This window comes from Micromys minutus (assembly GCF_963924665.1).
Source record: "Micromys minutus genome assembly, chromosome: 21".
NCBI classification, from domain to species: domain Eukaryota; kingdom Metazoa; phylum Chordata; class Mammalia; order Rodentia; family Muridae; genus Micromys; species Micromys minutus.
Window position 1 is genome coordinate 12017459 of NC_137956.1, and position 17409 is coordinate 12034867.

Below are 17409 nucleotides of genomic sequence, written 5' to 3' on the forward strand. Positions count from 1 at the left end.
TGCTGGATATAGTAACCTGGGCTGGAACTTGTGTTCCTTTAGGGTCTGTATGATGTCAGTCCAGGATCTTCTGGCTTTCATAGTCTCTGTTGAAAAGTCTGGTGTAATTCTGATCAGTCTGCCTTTTTATGTTACCTGCCCTTTTTCTCTTACTGCTTTTAGTATTCTTTCTTTGTTTTGAACATTTGTCGTTTTGACTATTATGTGTTGGGAAGAATTTCTTTTCTAGCCCAGTCTATTTGGGGTTCTATAGACTTTTTGTGTTTGTGATCATCTCTTTTTTTTAGGTTAGGGAAGTTTTCTTCTATAGTTTATTGAAAATATTTACTGGGTTGTTCAGTTGGGAGTCTTTACTCTCTTCTACGCCTATTATCCTTAGATTTGCTCTTCTCATTGTATTCTGGATTTCCTGGAAGTTTTGGGTTAGAATCTTTTTGATTTTTGCATTTTCTCTGACTGCTGTGTCAATGATTTCTATGGTATCTTCTGCTTCCGAGATTCTCTCCTCCATCTCTTGTATTCGTCTGGTGACTTATGATATCTTTCCTAGGTTTTCCAACTTCAGGGTTTTCTTTTTTTGTGATTTATTCATTGTTTCTTTTTCTGTTTTCAATTCCTTCACCTGGTTGTTTGTGCTTTCCTGTAGCTCTTTAAGTGATTTTGTGTTTGTGTGTGTGTGTGTGTGTGTGTTTCCTCTTTAAGGGCTTTCACTTGTTTGTGGCTTTCCTGTACTTCTTTAAGTATGTTATTTATATGCTTCTCAAAGATCTTCATCATCATCATCATGAAGTATGATTTTAAGTCTGACTCTTTTTTTTCTGGTGAGTTTCAATATGGACTGTTTGCAATGGTGAAAGAACTGGGTTCTGATGTTGCCAGGTTGTCTTGGTTTCTGTTTCTTAAAGTCTTGAGCTTGCCTCTTGCCATCTTGATATAGGTGATGCTAGGTGATCTTGTCTCTTGCTGGAGCTTGTCTCTCTAGTGGGTCTGTGGGACCCTGGTCTCCAGAGAGAGATTGATCTTGGGTGTTCGTCTCTCTGGGTAGGCTGTGAGTTCCAGTGGAGTGCCTAGTCCTGATGTAGCTGGGCTGGGTCTGGCTTTGGGCTAAAAGTGTGCACTCCCAGGCAGTACTGCTACCTGTGTTGTGAGAGCTTTGGGCGGCCTCTCCTGGGGTAGACAGTGGGCAGAATAAGTTGACTCACTCTTCCACTTAGGATGGAGAGCCCTCCTGCAGCTCTTTTGAGCACCCAGCAACCTGTGGATGGTCCTGATGAAACTGGGCTGGGTCTGGCCTTGGGCTGGAAGTGTCCCCTACAAATATTCTTTTTTTCCCAATTTTTATTAATTTATTTATTTTATAAAATATTATTATAGATCACAAAATTTGTTACGTAATAATATATAATAAACACACATTTTTTTCCCTTTTCCTTTTTCTTTTTCTTTTCTAAGAAAGACTGAAGCTTCCACTTTTTGGCCTTCCTTCTTTTTGAGCTTCATATGGTCTGAGAGTTGTTTTTTGGGTATTCAGAGCTTTCTAGGGCTAGTATCCAATTATCAGTGATTGCATATCATGTATGTTCTTTTGTGACTGGGTTACATCACTCAGGATGATATTTTCTAGTTTCATCCATTTGCCTAGGAATTTGTAAAGTCATTGTTTTTGATAGCTGAGTTACTACTCATTGTGTAAATATACCACAATTTCTGTATCTATTCATCTACTGAAGGACATCTGAGTTCTTTTTAGCTTCTGGCTATTATAAATAAGACTGCTATGAACATGGTGGAGTATGTGTCCTTATTATATATTGGAGCATCTTTAAAGTATATGCCCAGAGATGGAATTGCTAGGTCCTCAGGTAGCTCTATGTCCAATTTTCTGAGAAACCACCAGACTTATTTCTAGAGTGGTTGTACCAGCTTACAACCTCACCAACAGTGGAGAAGTGTTCCTCTTTCTCTGCATCCTCGCCAGCATCTGCTGTCATCTGAGTTTTTGATCTTAGCCATTCTGACTGGTGTGAGGTGGAATATGAAGGTTGTTTTGATTTGTATTTCCCAGATGATTAGGGATGTTGAGCATTTCTTTAGATGCTTCTCAGTCATTCGGTATTCCTGAGTTGAGAATTCTTTGTTTAGCTTTGTATCCCAGTTTTTAATAGGATTGTTTGATTCTCTGGAATCTAACTTCTTGAGTTCTTTGTATATATTGGATATTAGACCTCTATCAGATGTGGGATTGGTGAACCCTACAAATATTCTTGAAAGAGACTTTTCTTGTTACATTTCCTCCACCAGTTCAGGAGCATGATAGTCTTTAAACACAGACATGCACACACACACACGCACACACACACACACAACACGATATCTCTATCTCTGTCTCTAATTCTATATATATTTCTCCAAAATATAACCATTTCCCCCTTCCCCTTCCTCCCTCCAGGCCTTCCCATGTACCCCCTTTGCTCTGTCTCAAATGTTTTTTACTTTCTGCCCTCTTATGTCCTCTTAGTGTATTCTGTCTCCAGCCACATTTGTAGTGAACCAACTCCTCTGTGAAGTTGTATATATCAGTTGTTCCTAAATTCTTGCCTGGGAAAACTACTTCCTCATTCCCAAGTGTGTACAGAGAATGTCTGATAGTGTAGCGTATTTCTGGTTCTCAAAGAAGCTAATCAACAACTTAAAAACAAAAAAGGCTATAGAGGATGTTGTATTTATAAATCTAAACATTTTTTTCTTTCTTCTTACCTGCTTTATAAATGTAGATTGATATTGGTGATATATTTCACACACTTTACTGGTGGTATGCTTCCTCATAAACACTTGGAGAATGTTGCTATAGAGACAAGCTGACATCCTGGTGGACATCTCTTCAAGCTTTCTGTGACAAGTGCTTCTTGTGTGTCTGTATATTACAGGTGACAATCTTGTGTGTCTGTATATTACAGGTGACAATCTTGTGTGTCTGTATATTACAGGTGACAACAGCCTCCCCACAAGATACTGTATGAGTTTGGAACAATGATCACCATTTTTGTTTTATGGATGAAAATAATGAGCTATAGAATCTAGTCTAAGGACAGGCTGGACAGGAAAAGAACAAATGCTTTTTTTGACAGAACCCGTGTGTGGGGTGATTCCAGAGCCCCTTCTTGTTAATTCCTACTCTGTACTGGGCCATCTTGTATCTCCCGGCTCTTACATGGTAGACTCAATATGGCTTCATTTGAGAGGGACACTGTGGTTCCTTTAGTAAATACTTCTTCAGTAAAGGAACGCACCAAGGGCCTATGTGATGGGAATGTTGGATAAGTATTTTGGCAATTTTAACTTGGAACTATTTTTCCTTGAAATAAATAGGTCTGATGAAAAATTCGCATGAGTTGAACCATCAGTCTTATTTTTATTTACATGAAAAATAGTCTGAAAAATGTATTCATATACTTTTATGCAAAAGTGCTTTTAAAATCTGTACATTTATCTTTGTTTTTTAAAATAATGTTGTTCAATTAAAAATAAAGTATAAAAGCAACTATTTCCCTAAAATGTCAACAAGAAAAAAAAAATAGTCTGTGCCAGCCCGTTCCTTGTGAGTCACTTCTGAGCCCTGGCTCGCCCAGGCATGACTAACACCTCCCTATATCATGAGTGTCTGAGAACATGAAGAGTGAGTCTCCCCAGGGACTGAGCTCAGTGCAGAGCACACGCTGGATGCCATGAAGCCAGGGACTCAACCCCCAAGGCAAACAGAATCTTAACAACACGCCCCTCCCCTCAACCCTGGAACCTTAACAGTGGGCAGATCGGTGACTGTGAGAGGGTGAGGGTGAGAGGGATGGCCACTGGCAGAACTTGCTGGGATTTGACTCCTGGCTGATCTTCTCAAAAGGATAGGCTACAAGTTCTTGGTTATTTTGGGTACTAGTAAAGCCATTTTGGTTTGGCCAAGGAAGTTGATGGTTCGATCCGTATCGAAAGAATGTTAAGTCTTGTTAAATCTTGACAAATACCTTTCCTTTCTTGTTTTTCTTTTAGGCCATTTCAGGACTCTTATTCTTCCAGCAGTAAGTATTCGTTTTAATTATTTGGCCTCACTAAACAAATAAATAAATGCCAAAAATTGGCTTCAGAAATACATTGCAAGCTGGGTTAGTGGCATACATCTTTAATCCCAACACTTGGGAGGCAGAGGCAGGCAGATCTCTGAGTTCTAGCTAGCCAGGGCTACATAGAGAAACCCTGTCTTCAAAACCCAAAAAACTAACTAAAACAAAACAAAACAAAATAGAAAACTACACAACCAAACCATAGCAAACAAACAGAAATCTCAAAACAACAACAAAAGAAATATATTATAACTACGGCATATGCGCCTTTTATTGGCTTTAAATTTACATCACTTGTAAGTTTTACTTGAATTTACTGCACTTTTTGAATATTCCAGAACAATATTACTTGAGAGAGATTGGCTATTATGTTCTCAAAACTCCTAGCAGGGACATTCTTCAATAAACTGGAGCATTAGATTATTGTGTTTGGCCCTACTCCTGCATTAATACATTTTTTCTTTTCTTTTTTATTTCCTATTTTTTTCTTTTTTCTTTTTCTTTCTTTCTTTCTTTCTTTCTTTCTTTTTTTTTTTTTTTTTGGACAAGGTCTCACTGGGTAGTCATGTATCTCTGGCTGGCTATGAATTTAGAGATTTTCCTGCTTCTGTCTCCTTAGTGCTGGGATTGAAGGCATGCACCACCAATCACACCAGGGTGTTTTAAAATAACATTTTAAAATTACACATAATGGTTCTCATGTTAAATGTTAACATGCGTTTCATTTTCTGTTATAAAATGTATTTTATGATTTTTTTCTTACACGTATATACTCTTACATGCATATCATCTTTCATTACCTTCTCTTGTCCCCTCCTATCCCTGCCAACCCCTTCCTGTTTTTAAATAGTTTCACCTTTATTTCCAAGTCTTATTTTGGTAACCCAATGCAGACTTTATTTTTTGAAGGGAGGTAGATCAGAGACCTTCTGAACATATTCAAAATCACTGCATCACCTTGCTACTAATTAATATAGTGCAAGCTGTGTCTAGATGTGGGTTGGTGGCCTAAAGTGCTGTCCTTAACTCTCTTTAAACTTAGTTTCTTTGTGAAATGGTTTTAGCAGGAGAAGCCAGTTAAGAGTGGGTATGGAATTGGGTCGAGGGACTGATTATCTCGAGGTCAAATAATGTAGAACATGTGAATTGTGCAATATGGCTTGTGGTCTGTTCACACCAGACGGTAGGGTTTCTGTTATCATTAATAGTATTAAAAATGGCGGCGTGGCCACCAATCACATGCTGAACAGGGTACAGGGAAAGAAAGCCTCACAGATGAGTGTTTGAAAGAATACAGCAAGGAGACAAACATTGGTGTTTCGCAGGCTGATTGCCTCAAAGAGTGAAAGCAGGGGGAAAGTTTACAGGGTAGGGGTGAGGAGGGGGTGGGGTGGGATTTCCAAGCTTAATGGCTGTGAGAACAAACCTGCACATAGAAAAGGAAATGGCAGGAAGAGGGGGCAACATTTGAAATGTAAATAAATGAAATAATTAAAGAAAAGTAAAGAGAAAGGAAAAGGTGATGTAATTCCTGCTGAGAGAGGCAGCTGCGGAGTGTGTGTTCCTTACTCCAGAATCTCTCTGATCTAGTTGAAGAGCAGAGTACCGGATTTTAAAGGCAAACCGGTCAGCTTTGGTGCCTCTGAAGGATACGTTTTCCCCCAACAATACGTTCTTTTTGATAATACCATGTGTTAAGTCTTTTTATTCTAATTTGTAATTAAGACATTTTTTAAGATCAGATGCTGAGACTTTGGTATGTCTGCTCTTTCCCCTCCCAGCTCCCTCTGCACAGTGCCGATAAGATGTATGAACTACACATAAGCGGGCAGACGAAGAATGAGACCTTATTCTCCAACAGGACACGCCTGACATTTGAGAGCAAGAGGATGTCTGTCCTCATTCAGACCGACAATGCATTCTACAAGCCAAAGCAGGAAGTGAAGTTTCGAGTGCTCACACTCTTCTCAGACCTCAAGCCTTACAAGACGTCAGTGGACATTTTCATTAAGGTGAGGGGCAGGCCGACCAGAAGGGAGGACCTCACGCCATTCTGCCAAAGCTGCCTTGAGAGTTCTGCTCACGCTGGTGACTCAGTAACGTGAGTTTCACCTCTGGACATGGAGATCCTCTGAAGGGAGGTGCCGGAATGTCAGCGCTCAGGCGACGGAGCCTGACCCTTCATGTCTAATCCTGGCTTCATCACTATGACCCATCCACCCATGAGTTACCTCTTGCTTTAAGAGCCATAACACCATCTAGGAGAAAACTCAGGGCTGTAACTCATCAGCAGTGTTCCTACTCCCTTAGGTAACACTGAGAATTACTGTCTTAGTGTTTCTTAAATCTCTGTCCATCAGATAGAAGAAACCCCAGCATTTCATTGTTACTTCCTTAACCACAAGACAGCCTATATTTACAGCTAATTGTATTTCTTCCCGAGCCCTCTCTCTGTACAGATCTCCCGCGCACCACGCTGTGGCAGGTATCACAGAGCCAACTGTTGGTTACAGTGCATGACCCAGGAGTTTGCCCAGGAGACAGTGATCTGCCCATTCTTGACCGGCTTCCCGTCACTGATTTGAAGTCTCTGGCTTCCACTACTCAGTAAACTGGATCTACCTCTAACTCTCGAACTCCTTCTCTAGGAGAATTCTTTTTCTACTTCTAAGAACTGGGTGGGCTCAGTATGTTTAGTCAAAGGATAGAGAATAAGAGAAAGTGTGTGATCCTTGGTCTCAAGAGCTCAGAGTATAGCTGGAAGCAGAGTTTCGTAAGATAAAATATGTAAAAAAGATCTTCGTGGCACTGTACAGTAAGTCATACTCAAGAAGAGTAAAGTCCAGATGTTCCAGAGGCTATCCACAAAGGGCTCACTGCTGTTGGAGTCCTGTGCGGCACACAGGAAGCTGTTCCAGAGGCTATCCACAAAGGGCTCACTGCTGTTGGAGTCCTGTGCGGCACACAGGAAGCTGTTCCAGAGGCTATCCACAAAGGGCTCACTGCTGTTGGAGTCCTGTGCGGCACACAGGAAGCTGAGCTTATCTTACTAGTAGATGAGAGAGGGAGGGACATTCCCAGCCTAGAGGCCCAGAGGTCCTGGAGTTCTGTGGTGAACTGCAAATGAATAGGTACGTTGGGAAGAAGAAGAACCTCGAAGTAGAGATACTGCAGGTGTGTGGACCTCAGTCTTCGGACACTAGGAAGCCATCGTCACTAGGGGCCCTCTGTGATTATACTGACTCTGTTTACTGCTAGCCTGGATCTATGTCAAGCCTCTCAACCCCATGTGCATCCTCGGACTAGCTGTTCCGGATGGCAGGGTGATCGGCGGGCAGGAGTGGAAGGCAGGATCAGTGGCATTAGTTAGAGTCGGGTGTGGTGGGTGGGTAAGGTTGGAGAGGAGACAGAGAGGATAGAGAACGGGGCATCGTTGCCAGGACCGGGAGTGTGAAAGATGAGTACTTTGCATAAATTCTGCAGGAAGCCACTTTTGTCCGGGAGGTTGTGGGAAGACGGTAGCATTTCTTATGGCCCCTGAATTAAATGGTTCTCTGATATACTGAGCAGAGAGCTGAGATGGGTTTGAAGTCTGAGTCCCATCATGTGTTGTTGCTACCACAGGGAGCCGTGCCAGCCAATTACAGCTGAGTGTTTACTTAACCGCTCTAGCCGCCAGCTCTTTCAACAGTAGGGAAAGGACAACTCTACCTCCTCTTTCTGTTCCTCACAGTACCATTTTTACTCTCATATCACACATACACACATGCACACACACATACATACATGCACACTCATACACATACATACACACATGCTCACACATACACACATACACACATGCACATACACATATTCACACACACATTCCATTTATATTGAAATGTAGATTCCATGTATGAGAGAAATATAGTATTTTTCTTTCTGTGTCTGGCTTATTTACTGAAGGAGAATTACAACCATTACAGATAAATGGAGTACCCAGCACAGAGGGCCTTTAATGAATGAGGATTCTATTTCACCAATGAGAATTCATTTCCTTTCTTCCTTTCCTCTCTCCCTCCCTCCCTTCTTCCCCTCCTCCCTTCCTTCCTCCTTCTTAATAGACAGTGATTTTTAAAATGATTTTCATACCTGCACATCACTGTATTTTATTCATAGTCACCCTTTGTCATTGTGGTTTTCTTCCCGACAGGCTTTCATGTTTTATGTATGTAACATGATTATGTATTTGCATACGGTGATGGCTGAGTGGTACTCATCCTTTTCCTTGCCTTTCTCTGTCCTTTAGACTTTTTTCTTCTTCTGCATCATCTATTTCTACTTTCATCTCTCTCTGTCTCTCTGTTTCTCTGTTTCTGTCTGTCTGTCTGTCTGTCTGTCTGTCTTTCTGTCTGTCTGTCTGTCTGTCTGTCTGTCTCTCCCCCACTTCTATTGAAATGTAGGTTCCATGTATGAATGAGGTATTTGGCTTTGTGAACCTGACTGATCCCACTTAACATACTATCTTCAGTTGTATTCACTTTCTTGCACATGGTGCAAATGACAAAACTTCATTCTTTTAAACATTTTTTTAATTTAATTTTTTTTTTTTTACTTATTCACTTTACATCCCCTCCGGCTGCCTTCTCCCACAATCCTCCTCTGAGAGGCTCCACCCAGGAGCTGATTCAAAACTTCATTCTTTATTGTGCAAATATACCACACTTTATTCATTCATTTCCCTGTTGGTGGGGATTTTAGGCTGGTTCCAAATCTTGGCTATTGTGACTAATGTACTCAATAAACACGGATGTGCAGGTATGTTGACTTAGGTTCTTTCACAAGTATGTTGAGTGCCAGAGTCAGATCATGTGGCAGTCCTAGCTCAATTTCTTGAGGCCCCCCTGGAGTTTGATTTTCATATGTGTGCGCTACTTCGTATTTTAGTGGAGGTTTCTTTAAGTCACTCATGTACCTTTGTTGGAGTGCATTCTGTGTGTCTTCTGTAGAGGAAACTATGGGTGTCAGGAATTCAAAGGCGGAACAGAATCAGCATGGCCTCAGGAGAAGTCACAGGCCAGGAAGAAACATTGATTTGTCTTCTTTAGGGGTATAGATCTGTCATTTCCCCAAAACTTCCTATGGTGTTACTTTTCTCATTGCCATGACAAAGTACCTTCCAGAAGCATCTAAGGAAGGGTTGGCTTTGGCTCATAGGGAACAGTCTGTCATGGAAGGGATAGTGCCAGTGAGAACTGCTGTCCCCGTGGGGGCAGGAGAGTGGGGCAGCTGGTTACACACTATCCATGTTCAGGAAGCAGAGGGAGATGCACCTGCCTGTCCTCTGGCTTTTCTTCTCCTTTCCTTTTATTCACTCTGGGCTGCTAGCTACACCTCGCTGGAAGTGCCTTCACAGATCCACCCAGGGGTGTGTCTTCTGGTGATTCTAAACTCTAATCCAGGTGACAGTGGGCTTTAACCATCACATGATCTTAGCGTCGTATTTGAGGGGAAAGTTCTAGATGTGTGTGTGTGGGGTCCTGGCATTCCTGAGTAGCACACACTTGCCCTTGGGCACACACTTGCCCTTGCACACACAGCCTTCCACAGCTAACACGCATCGTTTGGTTTCTGTTGTAGGATCCGAAGTCTAATTTGGTCCAACAGTGGTTTTCTCAGGAAGGCGATCTTGGAGTCATTTCTAAAACTTTCCAGCTCTCCTCTCATCCAATACTTGGCGACTGGTCCATCCAGGTTCAAGTGAATGTGAGTATAAGTGTATTTTTGGGGAGAGTGTAAAAATGTTTTAGATTGTTCATATGGTAAAATTTCTCCTAAGTCATTCTATAGACAGAAATAAATGACTAAGAATATCTAGACAGTTTTAGTGACTTATTGTTAATTTGCTATCTTTTCCAACAGGGTAGTTTGTTCTAAAGCTGACTAAATATTTATTTATTAATTGTGTGCACTGATGCTTTTAAGACTGAGCACTGAACACACATTTATTTGTTTGGTATGTTGATTTTTCAGAATAATGATGAAAATGTACTTGGATAAACCTGCATTGTTCTTGTAAGAAACTGTGGTTTTAAAGAGTCACGTTGACCCCAGATCTTCGGGCCTTTTCCCTCAGAGTTCCTCTTGTGTTTGCTTCCCTCACACACAGGTCTGTGGCCTGACAGCATAGGAACATTGTAGTGCCCTCTGTTGTTCTCTGCCTCAGTTTCCCATGGGTGCACTATGTTTTTTGGGCACTGAATGCCATTAACATGCGTAACTGGTAGGTAACATGGTAATAAAGATAGACCTAGATTTAAAATAGTCATTTTTCATTTACTCCTTAAAAATAGCTTTGGTGGACCCAGGCACACCTTTAATTCCATTACTCAGGAGGCAGATGCAGGCAGATCTCTGAGTTTGAGGCTAGCCTGGTCTATAAAGTATAAAGCAAGTTCCAGGGAAGCCCAAGACTTCATGGAGACCCTGTCTTGAAAAAACAAACAAACAAACAAAAAAAAAAAAAAAAAAAAGAAGAAGAAAGAAAAAAGAAAAATGACTTTGGTGATTTATATTATGGCCTTCATATGCCACTAAATTATTATGAGCCCATGGAGAAGCTTCACTGACAAGGGCTGAGAGATGCATTAGTCTATGCTTTAAATATAAGAACTTAGCGGGCAATTTAATTCCATGTCTACTTAGTGAAAGAATAGTGTAAGTTCTCCTTTAGGGCCTGTGACATAGCCAGCCATGGACTTTTGACCTGGTTAACACTACTTGGCATGAGTTCTGTCTTTCAGAGTGGGCCTTAAATCTAAGCAGAAAGTGGTTGGTTGATCAAATAACACTTGTGCAACTATTGCCCAGTGGGCGTGTCTTGCCAAGCACCTCACTACTGTGGACACAGGGTCACAACTGAGTAAGACTTGGTTATTTTCCTCTCCTAGTCATATATATAGAACCTTCCAGATAGCCAGTAGGGAATAATTTCCTAGATTGATTCTTCCATGGTCTACAGTTCAGACAATGCAGTAGCTGCTGTAATACGGTCATACCATCAGGTTCTGGAGTGTAACCAGGGACAAGTGTAGTAGCTTGTAATGCTTGGGGGAGCTATGGAACCCACAGAACCACTTGGAAAGAGCCCCATACCTGTCCCTGGGCTTTTTATTTACCAGTTTTTGAAATCTGGAAGAGGCATTTCTCCACTCTCCCTACCCCCATTATAGGGTAACTCAGTTTCAACTTTTTATATGATAATACATACATATATATATGTAAACTTTTAAAGTAGTAGTTTTCTGTATGTAGTAGGTTTCTACATGGCCTTAAAAAAGTCTTTAGTTTTAGTTTTCTCCTTTCCCCATGACTTAACACAACCCTTTCTACAACACAGATATTCTTGATTCAAACATGACTTACTATAAGAAGATCTTCGCAAGCACATAGAATGTGGTTTCTATGATATCTTAGAATTATATAGTTTCATTACTAAGACATTCACAAGGAAGTGACTCAGAGGACTAATTTAATTCAGTCTTTGAGTTATTTAAGATGTTCAACTTCTTGGATCTTTCTAGTTGGTACTTTTGCTGTTTGTTTGTTTGCTTATTTATCTACTTATGCTTTTTGAGACAGGGTTTCTCTGTGTAGCCCTGGCTGTCCTGGAATTCCCTCTGTAGACCAGGCTGGCTTTAATCTCACAGGGCTCTGCCTGCCTCACCTTTCAAGTGCTGGGATTACAGGCATGTACCACAACTGCCTGGCTTACTAATTTATTTTTAGGATAGGGTCTCATTATGCATGCCTCTGTCTCCAGGGTCTGGGAGCACAAGGGTGCGCCATGACACATGGCTTGCTCTATTTGAAAGTAGAAGGACCAGGTGACAGGTCAATATATCCTGGTGTGCTCTCAACAGGCTCAAACAAAGAGGTCATACCTGGTGTAATGGATAATCTCATGTGTCTGGTCTTTATGACATGAGTCAAAATATTTACATATGTGATTTATTACTAGCAAAATCTGTTTATCAATTTGTACTTCAAAAAGGTAAAGGGGTCCTCATCTTAGAGCGGGAGGTTAATTCATCCACATACTGTGACTCGAATGAGCCTTGAGATTGCTCTGAATGAAATCGGCCATAAAGGGACAGCTGCTGTGTGGTCTCGTGTGAATGTAATATTGAGGATATAGAAGAATCAGTGAAAGTGGGGTGGTAGAGGCCAGGGTGTGGAGTGACAAGGAGGTGGAGTTGTTCTGACGGTGGAGTTTCTGTCCTGCAAGAAGATCCAGGGATTTGTTGCCGACAATGTAGATGTCCTTAACACAACTGACCAGAGCTCAGGGATGGCCAGATGGCAGATTCATGTCCCTTTAATTAGGACAAGTTAGAAACCAATATCTCCTATTTATGAGATACGTTTGTCACTGTGTGCAATGTTTATATTACTTTACATTTTATGATACAGATGAACAATATTTAACTTTATGTCAGTACCAGGAGATGTTTGATATCATGTATCAGGTGAAATGTATGGAGCAGGGCCTTGCTTGAAGCAGCGTGAGGGAGGTGTCCTGTGGGGTATGGTGAGGAACTGACTTAAAGTGAGGAGTCAGCGCTACGGTCCTATAGACTCTTACACCTGCTGCTTACATCCTATAGACTCTTACATTTGCTGCTTACATCCTATAGACTCTTACATCTGCTGCTCACATCCTATAGACTCTTACATCTGCTGCTCACATCCTATAGACTCTTACACCTGCTGCTCACATCCTATAGACTCTTACATCTGCTGCTCACATCCTATAGACTCTTACATCTGCTGCTCACATCCTATAGACTCTTACACCTGCTGCTCACATCCTATAGACTCTTACATCTGCTGCTCACATCCTATAGACTCTTACATCTGCTGCTCACATCCTATAGACTCTTACATCTGCTACTCACATCCTATAGACTCTTACACCTGCTGCTCACATCCTATAGACTCTTACACCTGCTGCTCACATCCTATAGACTCTTACACCTGCTGCTCACATCCTATAGACTCTTACATCTGCTGCTCACATCCTATAGACTCTTACACCTGCTGCTCACATCCTATAGACTCTTACACCTGCTGCTCACATCCTATAGACTCTTACACCTGCTGCTCACATCCTATAGACTCTTACACCAGTGGTGTCTTTGCAGAGGTTTACACGCCTACTAACCTTAGCTTTGATAACCTGGCTGATCTTACCGAATGTATAACATGGTTTTAAAGCTTATTGGAGGCAGTGTTGCAAAAGACGTTCACACATGCCGTGAGTAATTCGTAAGTATTAAAATTAATGTCTGTAAGATTTGTAGCTGAGGTATTTTCTTATTTTCCAGATTTATAGAGTAGAATAGTATTATCCAAACCAAAATAAACCTCAGAAAAAATATTAATTTGGAGAAGATACAGGATTCCATGAGAAATGTTCTTCAAGTGTCTCTTAGTACGATCTCTCAGCATGATGGCTGATACACTATTATAATAAAATAAACATGTTTATATTATGTAATAAGTAGGTAAGACTGGTGCCTACTCCCTGGGAAGGTACAGCATTTATATATGTCCTCCTCTGTTCTTCATAAATAATTATGTGATATGGGTTCATGTATGTCCATTTTACTATGGGAAGACTCTTAATTATACTTCTGTAGGAAAGGAGAGTGGTTTTTCTAACTTCCCTTTGACCTTTAGTTCAGTTCAGAACCAACAGCAGCATTCTAGTTACCACATTGCTTTAAGACTGAGGCCATCCACACCACGGCAAAGAACAGCCGTGATGATCTCCAAATATGTAATGAGTGTATTCCCGCCCCGGGAGCAGGCAACAGTGCGTGCTTATACGTTAACAGTTACTGGCTGTCTCAGTCTAAATACAGCTTCCCCCTGTAACATTTCAGAAGGTACCATTATCCTTCTGATAAAGACAAACACCATGAGCTTATCGTTCGTGAAATGTCAATGAGGCATACAACTGAGGAAAAAAAAAAGATCTTCTTTAACAAAATCGATGGCCACCAGGTGTCAGTATAATCAAAGACATGTTTGAGTGGCGAGCAGAGGCCTTCTGGTTTTTGTCTCTGCTTGACTCTGGCTTTGCATTCAGAAGTTTTATGTTTTACCTACTTTTATTTTAGCAGTCAAGCATGACTATGGATGGATATATTGGTCATCTGAACTCTCCACCATTATATACTCATTTTTTGTCTTTTTTTTTTGTCAGTGACCATTCTCAGTATTAACTGGAGAAAATTATTTTCAGGAGAGAAATTTCATTCTATTTGTAGGAAAAAAAAAAAAAGAACTATGGGACGATATCAGCAGCACGGTGGGAAGACAGCGAGTTAGAGCTGGAAGCTTCCTCAGGGGTCTGAGGTGTACTGACTGTAGATAAATAAGAAAGTGGCATCTTTAGACACATGTTCCCCCAGGTCAGGAAAGGGATGCTTTAGTGAGACACGCTGTAGGCTCCTTGGTCTTATCCAAGTCTAACCCTTATAGGATTTATAGTTCATTTATAGCAGCGGCTCTTGACCTGTGCGCAAAATCCCTCAGGGGTAGAATAATTCTTTTGCAGATGTCTTATATCAGGTATCTGGCATATGAGATATTTGCATTACGGTTCATGACAGAAAATTGCAGTTATGAACTACAACGGAAATTATTTTATGTTTGCAGGTCATCATAACGTAAGGAACTGTATTAAAGGGTTGAAGCATTAGAAAGGCTGAGAACCATTGGTTTACAGTATCAGACAGTCATTTACAGAGTGTTACACTTTCTAGAATAACTTAAATTGCATTTGGTCATCATGTATTGCTTTTATTTTCAGGATTTTGAAGTAATGAGTGTGTGTGTGTGTGTGTGTGTGTGTGTGTGTGTGTGTGTGTGTGTATGTGCATGTTATGCATATGCAAGTGTGGAGGCCAGAGAATCTTTTTCTAAAAAATTTAAAAATTATTTTATGTACATGAGTACACCACAGCTGTCTTCAGACACACCAGAAGAGGGCACCAGATCACATTTCAGATGGTTGTGAGCCACCATGTGGTTGCTGGGAATTGAACTCAGGACCTCTGGAAGAACAGTCAGTGCTCTTAACCACTGAGCCATCTCTTGAGCTTATCTTTTTCTATCTTTAGATAAAAAAGAAAAAAAAATTAAAATTTTACTGTTGAGCTCCATCCTAGTTCTTTCTTTCTTTCTTTCTTTCTTTCTTTCTTTCTTTCTTTCTTTCTTTCTTTCTTTCTTCCTTCCTTCCTTCCTTCCTTCTTTCCTTCCTTCCTTCCTTTCTCTCTCTCTCTCTCTTCCTTCCTTCCTTCCTTCCTTCCTTCCTTCCTTCCTTCCTTCCTTTCTCTCTCTCTCTCTCTCTCTCTCTCTCTCTCTCTCTCTCTCTTTCTTTCTTTCTGTCTTTCTGTTTTTCTTTCTTTCTTAAGACAGAACATGTCCCTGAGCCTAAAGCCTCCCTGCCCTGCTTCTGGGACCTGCCTGTCTGTCCTCTCAGTTATAGATGCATTAGATGCCACCACAGCTTTATGTGGTGGAGATTTGGGCTCATGTTCTTCGGCTTATGCAGCTACTAGCATCTCACAAGTCATCTATGTCCCCAGCCCAAGTGCTTTTGACTGTGTGACATTTCGGAGTCCTTATTTCCATCCTGTGTTTTTCACATGTAGTACAGGGTGATTGTGGTGGGTCTCAGTGAGTTTTTTATTCACTCATAGATGACCATCCCCTCTACTGTTAGGTAACAAAGTTACACAGCAACAGTGTTGGGTTTTGGGACCTCACAGATTGTGTTGATCCATCGTCTTATGGAGGAAGGGTTGTGACTGATGAGGATTTACACTGTTCTAACAGGGTTGGTGCTCCCAGAGGTCAGAAGAGGAACTAGAGTTGTAGCTGGTGGTGAGTTGGAATGAGGATGTTGGGAACTGAACTGATGCTTCTGGAAGAGCATCCTGTGCTATTAACCACTGAGCCAGCTTCCAAACCCTCATTAAAAAAATTTTTAAAACCATGTTTTATGTGTATGGTTGTTTTGCCTGCATGTAAGTCTTTGTACCACATGTATGCTCTTGGAGGCCAGGAGAGGGCATTGGAGCCCCTGAAACTGGAGTTACAGATGGCTGTGAGCTGCCATGTGGGTGTCAGACTTTACCCTAGCTCTTCTGGAAGAACATCTGGTGCTCCTAATCAGTCAGCCATCTCTCCAGCACTATTAGCCTTTGTTTGTGGAAGATTTCATTCAGTTCATTAGGTTTTATGGAAAGATCCAGTAGAAAAAGGGAACTAAGTTGAAGATGTAGCAGAAATCAGAGGTTAGGGATGCTGTAAATCTCATGAAGGAGCAGAAAGAAGATGCTAGGTATAGGAAATTCTGTACTGTTAGAGATCAAGAATGGAAAACCATAAATCTTCAGGAGAGACTGAGTCAAACACTAAGCAGAATTTACCTCTTCTACAGTGGGCAGTTTCTGTCAGTCTCCCTAAAGGGACAGCAACCACCTGATCTCTCTGTCTGCATTTTTCCAGGCATTCCCGTTTTGGCTTGAAGGTTCCAACTTTCTTGTTTTTTTAACATTTGTTATCTCGTACACTTTGGCATCTTGCACAGTTTGATTTTAAGTTCATTTCATAATTCACTTTAGGTAAGTCCACTGTAGGCAGGGCCTCAGTGTCCATCCACATGACAACCACTCAAGTGTGTGTCTCTCAGAGAACGCAGGCCTCGGAGCCCCAGACGGGCACCATCCTTGTGAGTGTCTCTCACCGCATCAGGCTCTTTGCCAGCATTTCCCACCTCACTGAATTGTTCTGCCCTCCTGCCAGCTGTGCTAGCTGGTGGCCTCGGCATCATCCCTGACACCCTGTGGTCACTTCCCACCCAGGCTCAGCCCCCACGGACTTCGGTGTGCATAGCACTGACCCTTGTGCACATTTCAGACGGACCCACTTCTTTTGTTCTCTACATCCCTTGTTGAAGTTGTCTTCACAGTTTCCTTAGATGTTACCCGTGTCTGTTAGTCATCTTCTGTAAATTTCCTTGCTTCTATCCTCATGATGCTTTCTCTACACAGCAGTAAACGTAATCTAAACAGTAGCTGGATCTGTTATTCCTCAGCTTATAGCCTTCCAAACACTTCTCACTGCCTTTCACCATTGTTTACACAAGGCCTTGCTTGATTGGATTCCACTTCTCCACTCAACTCCAGTCTTAGTCTCTGCAAATTGGATCCACAGTGTTTTTTTTAAAATTTATATA

At 41.4% G+C, this 17409-nt stretch overlaps 1 protein-coding gene across 1 annotated transcript in view; it reads left to right on the top strand.

Moving 5' to 3' along the window:
- Positions 1-17409, top strand: part of CD109 (CD109 molecule) — a 94104-nt gene that overhangs the window by 14818 nt on the left and 61877 nt on the right. Inside the window, exons 3-5 of the mRNA XM_080934143.1 lie at positions 4045-4073; positions 5897-6127; positions 9738-9863. Of these exons, the coding sequence (XP_080790269.1) occupies positions 4045-4073; positions 5897-6127; positions 9738-9863 (386 nt within the window). The remainder of the gene's footprint in view (positions 1-4044; positions 4074-5896; positions 6128-9737; positions 9864-17409) is intronic.